A 13,345-nucleotide genomic window follows, 5' to 3' on the forward strand; every position below is an offset into this window, starting at 1 on the left:
TGCAGCACAGAGAATAAGCATGGGGAGCCATGTGTTTACATATGTCTAAGCGAGTTTTCATAGGTAAACATGTTTTTTCTAACTTACATTTACATTATATCTAATGCAGCCTTCCTGTTATTTGAACTTCAAGCGATTATGTAAAAATTTGTAAGTAGAAATGTGTGGATTCATGTCTAAATGGGTGTTCTTACCTGCACACGGTGATTGTCCTTATCAGCCACAATGATTCGTCTCTGACTGTCACATGCAACCCCAGCTGGACGATCAAACTGACCAGGCCGGGAACCCAGAGAGCCAAACTTATGGTGGAAGGCACCGCAAGGCTTGAATATCTGGAGAGGGAAGGAACAAAACATTGCTCATCGTTTCCACTTTAATGTTACAACATTGTACCAACTCTGCTGCAGAGCTCTCACATTAAACTGCTTGCTAAAGGCAAACTCGGTTCTATTTTTGCTAATGTCTTCACAAAGCAAAGCAAGAGACATGTGTGAGAACCACTCAAGCCCACAGATAGTCAATAGTTATGGCCCTACCGACATTGTAATTTTATGCCATTCGTTCTATTAAATGCAGTGCAATTCCTAGGTATTATTTATTTATTTTCATCGATTCCTTAGTACAAACATTTCACTGACTGACTGTGGTGTATACAACTGAGGGAGTGTGTGTGCAGGAGGAGGGAAGGAGGAGGAAATACGCTTCGGGCACTTTTCAACTCACAAAGTTTGCAAATCAGACTCTCTGCTACATAAACATTTTAGCACAAAAGCATCAACAGTGTGGAGTTCACATTAACTGCTGAGTAGATGATGAATGAACCACTTTCAATGCAATTTAAGTAAGAAGGGCTGAAATTGACGGTAGAATACAGAAAGAAAAGGGGGTCAGAGTCACTGAGTGTAGAGGTCGTCGATTTTTAAAGGCAGATATAATAACAATAGTTGGGAGAAGGAGAAAGCCGGTTTGCTGCTGAAAGCTGGACAGGTACAACATATTCATCTACATTCATATTTTAAATGTTTTTATTTCTTTTTATAAATGTAACACTGGCGAAATTGAACAATCTTTGGTATTAACTTTATTAGAACTGCTGAACTGAACTTTAAAGCCCTCTCTCTCCGTCTCTCTCTCCCCCCTAGTCCCTCCCACCCTCTAAGTGATAAGTTACAGTGAACCTCGGGCTTTGTAACGTTAGTAAAATAGAGTAACTTTAGATATGTGCAGGACACAGTCTTTAATTTGAGTTGAAAAGCTAGCAGTAGCTGTCTGTTTGATATCAAGACACAAGATCTGGAAACGTGTGCTTTAGTGGATTACATCGTTGGAATGTGTTCTACTTACAGTGGATGATGAACTGCCCAGGATTACTTCTTTTGCGCGTCCCGTTACGAGACTAAATAAGACTTGAATGCCACACTTGTCAGCCTTTGGTAAAATCAGCTGTTCCAACGTTTAACATTACGATGGGACCGCAAAGATTTAATGTTTGCCCATATTTTCTAAGCCTATCGCCAGAGTAATACGTGGAAGGTATTTCATGGAGTGAAGAATTACTTGTAGAAAAAAATATGTGTAAAATATGTAACGTTAATCTCTTAGTCTACATTGAAAAATGTGACATTACTTAAAGTCTGCCAAACCAATTAATCGGTCGACCTCTAACTGAGAGCGCTTGAAAATGAAATAACTTTCTTTATATTTGCTTTTAATGGTTTAATCTTTTATTATTTCCTGCTGTAAACAAACATCATGTTTGACACTTGGAGGAGGAAGAGAGAAATAGAAGGTCTACCTGTATGCGGTTGTTGCTGCGATCGGCCACCACCACGTATCCCTCCTTGTCCACGCTGATGCCCCATGGACGACACAGCTGTCCATCTCCCTCCCCCTCGCACCCGAAGGATGACACTTGGGAGCCCAGGGAGCCATAGCTCCGCCCTGACTTCACGATCACCTTGTAGGGGCTGCCCTGGATGTGCTGGTTACACACCAACACCGACACCAGGTGCTCCCCCTCACATTTGGGCAGGTAGCTGACGGTGTATGAGCCATTCTGGTGGTCTGTTACCTCTGCTGCAGACAGGTTGCCATCTGTACCTGACATGACGATGGCGGACACCGTGTCCCCACCGGAGAGACGTGGCTCACCATCGTGGTCGTATCCAATCACAGTGAAGGAGGCGGGCTTGCCACGAAGCGCACTTTTTAGACCCTCACCATGAGCTTTGGTGACTGGGGCAAAAGCTCCGCTGCTGATGAGGCCCATGGACTGGATGGCTACGTACAGAGCCTGTGAGGACCAAGCGGGATACACTTAATTTTCTTCGAAGCACTTCTTCTGCAACTACTATTATTACATCATTACATTACAAAGTAGCTATACATTTATAATCTTAAACTCCGTGACCCCTTCTTAAGGAGTCATGATCTGCAGGGTGTCAGTGCCTACCTGGTCTGGAGGAGTGAACATGAAGCGGTCGTCCTCTTGCGGTTGCAGCAGGCCCCTCAGAGCCTTGAGTTCATGGATCTGGGTGAGCATTCGCTCCCTGGCCAGCAGCACGTCGAGGTGGCGGCCCTCGTCCAGCACCTGGCTGACAGCAGCGATGGTGCTGTCCAACTTGGTCAGACTCTGGTGCAGCTTCTCCACCTGCAGGTACAGAGACTTGGCCTTCACCTGACGGATTTTCTCCACCTGAAAGGAGACAGAACCAGAGCACAGAATGTTTACTAGGGTTGCAAAAATATACAGTTTTATACCATGGTGTGAAAATTGACGATTATCATACCGTGTACATTTGCTTATCGATGCCACTTAATTGTAGTTTTTCAAGTTTATATCAAGTTTTATGTCTGTCCCTTTTAAAAGGTCATTGTAACTGATAATAATAACAATAGTCATAATAATAACAATAATAATAACTGTGTAATACAATATACAGTGATAGCATTAAACCCTGACATTTTTCAGATAGCTATCTTACAGTGGAAATTTCATTGCAACCCTAATGTCTACTATCACTAAATGTGATTGTCTTGAATAACACATGACAGAGGCACTTTGTTGGTCCATAGAATCATTATGTCTTACGTTTTAAAATATGATGTTTAATGTTTGCAGCCAAAACACAGACATCTACACATTTTTGTTTTTTGTTTTGTTTTTTCCCGTTCCTGTGGCAACACAACTACATGATCATGAATATTTAACACAGAGAAATCCAATTCAATAACAAAACAATATAAGGTTACAAAAATCAAGGCCTTAGCATTGATGATTGCCCTGATTTTAGAGTTACCCTCATTTGCAACCACTAATTTCCTTACATTTTAAAAGTAAAATTGAACGAGGAGTTAAACACTTTTCAGTCTTTCAGTAGCGCAAGTCTGCCCACAGGATGGCAGCAATGTGCTGACCATGCCAAGTCTGTCAGACATTCAGGAAGGAGAAGAAGAACATGGGTGACATGCAGATACTTGCCTGCACATCAATTTTGATTGTGCATCAGTGTGTCAAATTAACAAGTCTGATTCAATGTAGGTTAAGTGAAGAGACAAGAAGTAGCAGAGGTAGAATACATTCACTGAGATTTTTAAATGTATCTGAAGTTGAGGAGTATTAATGCATCACTGATTACAGTGGTGAAATCAAACTGTAGCCGAGTGACAAGATGTAATTGTTCTGTACTGAAATCATAAACTTCTATTTGCTCAAATCACATACATTTATGAGCATGACCATGCATGTCATAAAGACAATATGGATATCATCTTTATTGGGGAGTTTGTTTTTAAACTGGAAAACACAGTGGTGACATTTGCATTCAAATCCAGAGTATTTTCTTTCAGCAGAAATTCAACCCTAACCAGCTGCAAGCTACTGCTATTAGTTTCTTTCTTCTTGCCTGGACAATACAAGAGAAGACAATAACATAACAATGACTAACACTGGATACAAAGTAGACTATTCAAACAGATAGCCAGGTTAGGGGCTAAAAAAACTTGGAGGGAAAAAAAATTAAAATAAAGAAAGAGTACTTAAGTGTTAACTTATCATAAAAAAGTCTGACCGCCACTTACCCACAACAGATTTCTGTTACGGTGAGAAGCCAGATGAAGTTACAGTACAGTGAGTGAGAATAAAGCATTAAAGAGGGTGCTAGAACCTGAGATGCAGGGATTGGGCTCTTACTTACCGCCACCTAACAAAAAGAGTACAACACAATAGCCTGACTGCCTCTATGGTTAGAAGGACTTTTGATACTAAGGAAGGACCGAAAGAAACAAAGACTCCACAAGAGAGGGGTCCTTTGTTAATCGTTGGCATAAATGGAACCACAATTTGCATCTGTGAGACTAGAGTTACACTTTATGGTCACTGAGGACACAGATTGCAGTCAGGCCTCTGATAGACAGACATCTAGTTTTACTTCATTTATAAGCACAAGCACAACATACTCGTCCAATAACATATAGAAGACACACCCAGACTCACTCCAGTAGCTTTCAAGTCACGTTTCACCGGTGAGTCACATCTAGCTATTTTTTGCGATTATCTCACAGCCATGAATCTCTCTTCTTCAGTGACACAGCGCTGAGTCACTGTGGAGCACCTTCCTAGTTTCAGTTACATTTTTCCCAGCACCACTGTCAGCACAGGTGGCCATCAGCACAGGCTCAAAGTACAGGAAACGCTTGTGCGGTTTCCAATATCTTGTATGATTCAGGGCTTGTTCAGCTCAACTTGCAAGTGTAGGGACCTGAGCTGAGGAGAGCAGAGGAGCTGAGCTGGTGCAAAAGGTGGCATGTAAATCATACTGATATAGATAAGTCGTTCTACGTTACCTTACAAAAAATGCACTTCTCTCACCATTCATGATGATTTATTTAAGAAATAAGGTCCTATGAGGCACACCGGGGCGTGACCTTGCCTCTCTAGAAGCAACAAATGGACGATCCACCAGCACCACCCTACTTCACATGCAGCTTTCATCTGCCTTCACTGATATTCCTAAAAGTCTCAACACCACTCCTCAGTTCTCTTGCAGACAAACAGGCATTGCAAAACTCTTTCATGACGAAACACTTAAGTACATACTTCATACAAGATGCAAATCATCGATATTCATGACATGTGACAGTCAGATAGTTGTTTGTTCTCAAGAGAGAAACTACAGTTACTGCCCTGGGGTTGTAAGCCTCTGCTAACCAGTCAAGCTGTAGTTTGACTCAATCTCTATCAGAGGACTGGTGGAGAGCTTCTCCACCAGTTCTGTTCGTCCTCAAGTCCAAGCAGACGTTGTACTAAATGTAATGAAAGGTGTTGAGGTGTTCCTGAGTATGCGTTCGCAAGACTGGGACAGATGTATGTACATATGTTTGTACAGACAGGCGGACTGATAACCCGAAAGCATAAAAACAGGGAAAGACAAAGAGTCAGCGTGTGTAGGCGTGCTATAGTTGCCTATAAGGACTCCAGGGATAAAGAGTGAGTCCTGTAGTGTAAAAAGGATTAAAGGCAGAACATGGGTAAGTGAAAACCTTCTCTGTGACACTTTGACCTGCACCCACACACATACACACACACCAAGAGCTTTAAGATCTGAGGGAGTAAGACACAGCTCAGTTTTTATGATGTCACTGAGACTGCTCTGAGAAGAAGAGGAGTAATAAGAGTTTAGTAGACTAGTGGGTGTTTGGCTAATATATGGTTTATGTTCTTTCAGGCAAAAAGCTACAAATTTGCAGATGTACACAAATACACATGAAACTATCTAGTTTCAATCGTAATTGATACAATGCAAGATTTTGTGCTTGTATGTGTGAGTGTATGTGCTGTTAGAGACCAGACTGGTACATGGAGACACAGAGCATGCATTCAGTACAGTCTCCTTTTATGTGGTTATTTATTACCCATGGGTTAGTTATTTTGAAGCATGGCTGAGCCAGGGGTGAGGGGCCTCTGGGAAGAGGGTCTTTCTTTCACCCAAAACCCCACTTGTTCTCTGGGTAACCTTAAACCTGCGAGGCTTTGACAGAGGGTTCATCAAGCGTAGGCTGAGGTCCAAACTGCCAGCTTCACAGCTGGCTCTTTGGTTTTATCTAATAAGTATAATTAATAAATCTTGATGAGACAGTATATGCTCTGCTGAACTCATACATCCTTTTTCTCCCTGCAAATACGGCGTCACTCTGTGTACCATGAGATAATCTAAGAATATAAAGTTATGGGTATAGTGCTGTTGCTAGTTTATTAGAACAAACAGTACTGTAATGCCTCAAAATAACAACACAAAATCCTTAGTTTAGGGACTTGTATCAAAGCCCATATTCTTATATTTTATTGTTGCCATTTTATTTATATTATTATTGTTTGCTCGTTTGATGCGACTGTCACAGGCAGTTATGCATTTAACAAACACTCAGTCATTGGATTAATCATAACAATGAGCATGCCACAACCACAATATGGTACAAGCAGGATATTTCATTAGTAAGCTAATGAACATGAAAGCTTCAGCTCACCTTCCACAGTAGTTCACACTCCCTCTCGTCCAGCGCTTTCTTGTGTCTGAGGACCAGGGCCTTCACTTCAGTCTGCACCACCTTGGCTTTGATCTCCACCTGTTCTGCCATGGCCTGCACCTTCTCCATGCTTAGCTGAGGAAGCAAAACACAATGATGTCATTGTACTTATGTGGCGTAACACCCTGTCAGCTTATTTGATAGTCAGCTGACGCAAGTACCAGACAGGACTGTCTCAAACACACCACCACCTGCTCTGTTTTATTACTCAGATGGGATACAGATGACCCCCAGAAACAGGATGCAGAGGATCAGGAAGCATTAAAAGAGAGGACACAGTATGTGCCATCTTCCTGACAAATGAATGGACCAACACCTGCAATCTGTTCTGTGATCTATTCCTTTCTCACGTTTGGTGGCTTCTCTTGAGAGGAAAAGGAAACATGGGGTCAGGAATAGGAAGTCACTTCACACTGCACAACATGACGCAACTTCCTGCTGGACAGAACCACTGTTCACTCCTGGTATTCAAGGTCGGCATCATGAAAACTTAAAGCACGACATTTGAAACAGTTTTTTCACTCAAAATGCAGTAATAACCTTCTGAGGAGTGCCTAAAGAACTGAGTATGAAAAAGTACTGAAAATTAGCGTAAGTTTATGGCTGCAACTAATTATTATTTTCAGTGACAATTTATCTGTCAATTATTTTCTTGATTAATCAATCAGCTATTTGGTCTATAAAATGTTAGAGAATGGCAAAAAATAACTATCAGGGACATGACATCCTTAAATGTCTCAAATGTTTTGTCCACAACCCAAAGAGATTCAGTTTACTGACAGGAGTCAAGAAACCAGAAAGTATTCACATTTAAGATGCTAGAATCAGATATTTTATTTTTATTTTATTTTGCTTGAATTGCTTTTTTGTTGTTATTTACCACCAAGGAATTTGGCATATTTTGCCTTGTGATAAAGGGTTTTAAAGTATTAAAAACTATTGTTTTGGTACCAAAATGTAGACATTTCAAACAGGCTTCTCTTTTTACTGTGTGCCTCTCATGACACTGCATGGAATTACATCATCAGGGCTTCAGCACAATAAAATAAGTTTCTTCATTACCTTGATTATAACTGGCTCTAAAATGCAACTGCACAGTGTCAACCTCAACCTTTGAGCTTTTACAACCCCCAGTTTGAGCTAAATGCACATTTTCCTCTTCGTCTCCCACCCCGTATTTATCTGTCTTTTCCTCTGGCGTTTTCTGGGAGGTCACAGGGTGAACCGGACCTCACAGGGACGAAGGGGAGGTTGGATAAGGCTCTCTTTGTGATATTGGCCGCAGGGATCAAAGGTCACCTAAACCTCTACAGGTCGTGATCTGCAACCCTTGTCTCAAGACACATAACGTCCTACCCCCCACTATACTCTGCAAGAACAAAGCCTGGCAGCAGGGTCCTTTTCTCTTTCGCCTGGCCATTTGAGTTGGGCAGCTACAGGGTCAACTAAATCAGGCCCCCAGAGAGAGAACAGCAGGGAGGAATCCTGGAAGAATCGGGGGAGGAAGAGAGTGAGGAAGGAGGCAGGGTGAACTATAAAGCCACCGCCTTTCTCCAGTTGTCCCTGTGTTCCTATAAAATGCTAATTGTCCTTCACTATTTTTTATTTCCTTTTTCTTTCTGTTTTGAGCTGGAGTGAGGGAAAGGGAATCAAATTAGTTTCTCCATTTCATTCTTCATTTTCTATTTTTCATACTTGGTCTCATAATCTCCCTCTCCACGTCTCCATCTTCTCTCTTTTCCCATCTTTCCATCAACATTCCCAGAAGAGCACAGCTTGGAGCACAAAGAGCGTCAAACTGACCAATCAAACCGCAGCGTGAAAGAGCTCTGGCCAACCAGGAGGTCACAAGTCCAGGGTCAGAGGTCAGCGAAGATAATAGGTGTGGAGTGGGCGGAAATTTCCTACCTCAGGGGACAGGAGCGTGTGGTGTGTGTGTGTGTGTTTACATATTATCTGGCGTCAGCATTTACTCCCATGGTGACCTGGGACAAAATGGACACAGCAAACACCACAACATATTGCCAGATGGTAGGCGGTGTTGCTTATGACTCAGCTGCACAGATCCTGGTTCTTTTCACCAAATAAATTATTGAAGTTGTTGGTTTGACTCTCTGTAGTCATGAACAAGTGAGGGTTTAAGTTTTAAACTACACGTGGTCCGGAGTGGCATTTAACTGAGCAGATCCGTGTTGTGATATCTTGGAATTTGTAGAACACCCAGAGTGACATAAGTATGCATGCATTTAGTGTGAAGCAGTCACTCAAAGGTCAAGCTCTACTGAGGAGATAGTGAATACCAACGTGTCACATGACCTGAGTGGAACAGCTAGTGTTTCATGTTTCAGGAGTCTTTACCAAGGTTAGAACACTGCCCCACCTTCCAGGCACACTGGACAGCACTAATGTTGGTTACCCGTTACCCCTTTTAACAGGAAGGCTGGACTATCTTTTATAGATTAATTATTTTTTTGATTTTTGATAAACGCATCAATCTTTTCCTTTCCTGCATAGGAGATGACAGTCGATAAAAAGTCAGTCACAATTTCCCTGCTCAGGGCGACATCTTCAAATTGCTTGTTTTAGCCAAACGACAGGATAAAACTCAAAAGATATCGACTTTACAATAACGTAATTTTTAAGAGAAACAGGAAATCCAAACAGTACAGAAGCTGAAACCAGTGTATAGAGCATTTTTAGCCAAACTAGAGTCTGAACTGAAACATTAACAACAGCTTTCAAATTTCAGATTAATTATCATTCATTTTTGTGCAGACGTACGTGGTTCCCAGACAGTGTACGACTTGGTGACTTGACCTGGTGATGCCCTGACTTCTTCTCTAGCACCACCATGAGGTTGACATTTGTGTTTTAAGTGAAATGTTTAGACAACAATTAGACGGATTGCCATGAAATTTGGTGACATGTCCAGTCATGTCCACCTCAGTATGAATGTAGTATCTGTTGCAATCTCTTAACTCAGGCATAGATTTGAATTTGTCCAATATCGAATATGTGCAAGACTAAGGATGTGTACTTTGTTTAGCACTAATGTTAGAAACATGCTAACACGCTAAACTAAGATGGTGAACATGGTAAACATTTCCTGTTACACATCAGCATGTTAGTATTTTCGTCATGAGCATGTTAGCATGCTTACATTCATATAGAGCTCAAATCATAGCCTCACAGAGCCACTAGTGTGGCTGTTGACTCTTGATCTAGTTCTTTAATAAAATGAATAATTAAAGTAATGGCCTATCAAAATTGTTGGCATCTGGGAACCAAAATTTGTTTTCAAATTAGAACAGACTCAAGAATTGGGTAAAAAAAAAAGTAAGCTCTGCTTTTGGATCTCAAACACATTAACCCTTTATTACTGCAAACATAGGCTGCATATCTGCCAGGACATGTCATGCAACAGCGTGTTTGTTTAGATACAAGCATGTTGGCTAATGTGACCACAGTGTCCTAGCATAACGGTGTCATTCAGTATTCAGTATGTATGATTAGTTTAACATTAGTAGGTGAGTCTAGCTATAATTAAGACTAATAACAGCTGCTGTTTGCTAAAAGCGACAGTGGCTAATCATTTAATGTGGTCTTGTCAAGTTTGTGATGTAAATGATGGCTGTAACTGTGGAACAGTAAGCTAGCTGTAGTCCTGTTCAGGTTTTCAGTCATAGATGAATGGAGTGAAGAGTCCACTTACAGTGCATCTGCATCTGAGAAGCAGTTTGTGTAGATTAATGGAACCTTTGTTTAGCAGTGCATAGCTTCCGGCATCAGGCTTTAGTTAAAAATAATTTGAATTGACCTATTTTATTAAAACAATAAAAGAATATGGATTTTTTATATTGAAACATTTGACTTTTTCCCTCTTTCAGAACAAAACTGGAATTGAAACTGAGAATCAAGAAGTGGAACTGTCTAATTTCTGCAAAATTAGAATCAATAAAATCCAAATAATACGCAACCGTGGGAATTAGGTGTTTTGTGTCAATGTATTAATAAATTAATTGTTTCAGCACAACTGAAGACTTATCCTGTCAGTTCAATGACAGCAAATGCAACTCGTGGTGCCTTTGAAACCTGGACAAAAAAGGCCCAACAACACTGTTCAGACTGTTAGTAAAACCTCTCACCATTTAACTTTGCATGTTTCACTGTATGCGTTGTAATCTAAGGGGGGTCTGCCACCCAATCTATAATTACGTAAATGAACAGAGGCGGTGTGTGTGTGTGTTTGTGTGGGAGTGAGAGTAAGAGGCGGGGGTAGTGAGAGGGTGACTGAATAGGTAGGGCAAAGTGTTCCACTTCTTTAAAAGAGAAGGGGAGTTTTCCTTTCTCTGAAATCCTTTAAATACCTCATATACCCTCCCCCATCCTACTCACCACTCCTCCTCCCCTCTGACCTTCAGCCCTGCCCCCGGCAGACCTCACCCCGTGCAACCCACCCCCTTTCAGGGCCAGCTGGACACCTCTAACCCCAGGCTTCCCAGCAGCCCAGGACTGGTCACTCTCAAACAGATTCAAGCTGATCATCTCTAATAGTCGGCCTCTCTGTGTTAGAGAGACACATCTGCTCTCCTCAGCTTCTCCTCCGTCTCTCTAGGAGATGGATGAGTGTGGATTTGTGTGGTTTGACCTTCATAAGGATAGTCTTTTTGTCAGACCTTGGAGAAATGTGCAAGAGCTCGTGGCTTTGTTTAGTTAAGACTTAAATCAGTTTGACCTATTTGAGTGATACGGGACCTTTGTCTTTAAATGTAATTATGAGAACATCTGGCCATGTTCTCTTAAATTGATTATCTGCTGGATTCTCTCAATTTAAAACAAAAAGCAGGAATAAGTTTGACTTTGTGCAGGAGTTATTTTTAACTCAATAGTGCTGCCTTGATTCAAGATTTCAGGGGTAAAACTAACCAAAAAAACCAAATAACTCAGGGATATTTTTCCTTTTCACTCCCTGTGAATGTCTGTCTGGGTTCCTGTCTCACCTGCACGGCCTGTCGCCCCTGCTGTGCATCTGCCAACAGCTGAATGGTGATGGCCCTGCAGTCCTGTACGGCATCTTGTAGATAAACGAAGGTGTGGCCAATGTGACGGCCCACGCTGCACTCCCTGCAGATAGGCACCGAGCAGCTTTCACAGAAGAACAGGAATACCTGAGAATAGAGAGAGATATCGATGGACAAATTAGTTATGTGTACAAAGAAAACCACAGTCATGGCTGTAGCCAAGCCAAGCTGTACTCAGAAATCGCCAAACTCATCTTTACTCATTTAAGATGTTGGATACATCTACAACTGACCAACTGTTTAAATTCCTCTCATTATCTCTTGACAATCCTTTGTGTAAGTATAATTAAACTACATGATGCCCATTTCTTTAAGCTCTATGATTACTGGTGTGTTTTACTGATATCAGACGCCAAAGCCTGACATTGAAATGAGAATGCAGGATGAGCACATTAATCACAAAGTTATGTGTCACCCTTTTCTCCTCTTTTTCTCTCACACAGAGCTAATTAATGAGAAAAGACCACGAATGATAAACAAAAGTCATCTATGTATGCATTACCAAGAAGGCTCATATGGGCCTCGACACCCCAGAGAGCTTCTATCTTCCAAAACACAGAGGCAGAAGATGCACAGAAGGACTAAAGGCCACCAAAACTAGATCAATACTCATTCAGTAGAATCTTTTAACATCTGAGGAGGAGGGCCATAAAGGGATGTTACTCCCATTTCACATTTTTCAAACCATTTATTACCGTAACCAAGTTCAGCAGTCTTAGGCTTAAAAGTTGTTATTTTTTTATGTACAATGATGATAATGATGGATTACGTAAAAGCAGAACTGATCGTGGTTTACCAAAAAAAAAAAAAATCCCTCTCCCTTGGGATGTGAAGGAAAATGATCATTTAACCTTTGTTGCTAAAACCTAAGCCTCGCTTTAAACCCCTTGTCTGAATGCTGATTGGTTGTAATGAAGGGCTAATTAAATATGCACTGGCCATCATATCCCAAAGAGACACTAGATCAATGGCCTCCAATAGCAGGAGACCTGAGTGGATGGGGAGGGGCCTGCAATCAATCCATCAATAATGGCAGTTCCCTCAGGGAGCAGTATAATCTAATGAGACACACACACACACACACGCACACACCCTCCCCCTTTATCTGACTTCCTCCTCCTCTTTGCCTCCTCTTTTAGCTCCTCTTGAAACCTTTTCTTCTTCTTCTTCTTGTCATTTTCTTGCCTGCTCTCTTTCTGCTGAGCCCTGTCCTCCACTACAGTCCCTGCACCGTTCTGTCACTCAATGCACTCCTCTTCTCTCCTGTCACGTCACCTCCCACCCCCATCGACATCTCCCAAATTCCAAGGGGACGGGTCACACAAAAGCAAGGAATGCAGCAGGGCTGGAGTGGAGGAGGAAGGTGGAGAAGACGATGATGGACACAAGGCTGAGGCAGTTGGGGGGTTGAGGGACAGGCAGATGGACGGTGCAAGGACAGGATGGATTCTGGTGAGCGATTGGGCGGTAGTATCTACAGGACTGAGATTAGCAGCACTCAGATCATCAGATGGAGCTGTTCCATTATTGACAATTACATGATGAGTGGTTTAATGAACTATACATTTTTACAGCTATAGGTAGGCTGTTCCTGATGTGAAAAAGCTGACTTGCATACTTGCTATTTGTGGCGTTTATAGTTCTAGCACCTATTGTTCAGGAGAGGACAGTTAAAG

The 13,345-nt window shown here is 41.7% G+C and overlaps 1 protein-coding gene across 1 annotated transcript in view; it reads right to left on the reverse strand.

Annotated features, from left to right (window-relative positions):
- Window positions 1-13,345, reverse strand: part of trim71 (tripartite motif containing 71, E3 ubiquitin protein ligase) — a 34,840-nt gene that overhangs the window by 5,749 nt on the left and 15,746 nt on the right. The window contains exons 2-6 of the mRNA XM_073463464.1: window positions 11,589-11,756; window positions 6,529-6,663; window positions 2,456-2,698; window positions 1,799-2,296; window positions 195-335 (exon numbers count right to left, since the gene is read on the reverse strand). Coding sequence (XP_073319565.1) covers window positions 195-335; window positions 1,799-2,296; window positions 2,456-2,698; window positions 6,529-6,663; window positions 11,589-11,756 — 1,185 coding nt within the window. The remainder of the gene's footprint in view (window positions 1-194; window positions 336-1,798; window positions 2,297-2,455; window positions 2,699-6,528; window positions 6,664-11,588; window positions 11,757-13,345) is intronic.

The sequence above is a fragment of the Pagrus major genome, chromosome 3 (assembly GCF_040436345.1).
Source record: "Pagrus major chromosome 3, Pma_NU_1.0".
Taxonomy (NCBI): domain Eukaryota; kingdom Metazoa; phylum Chordata; class Actinopteri; order Spariformes; family Sparidae; genus Pagrus; species Pagrus major.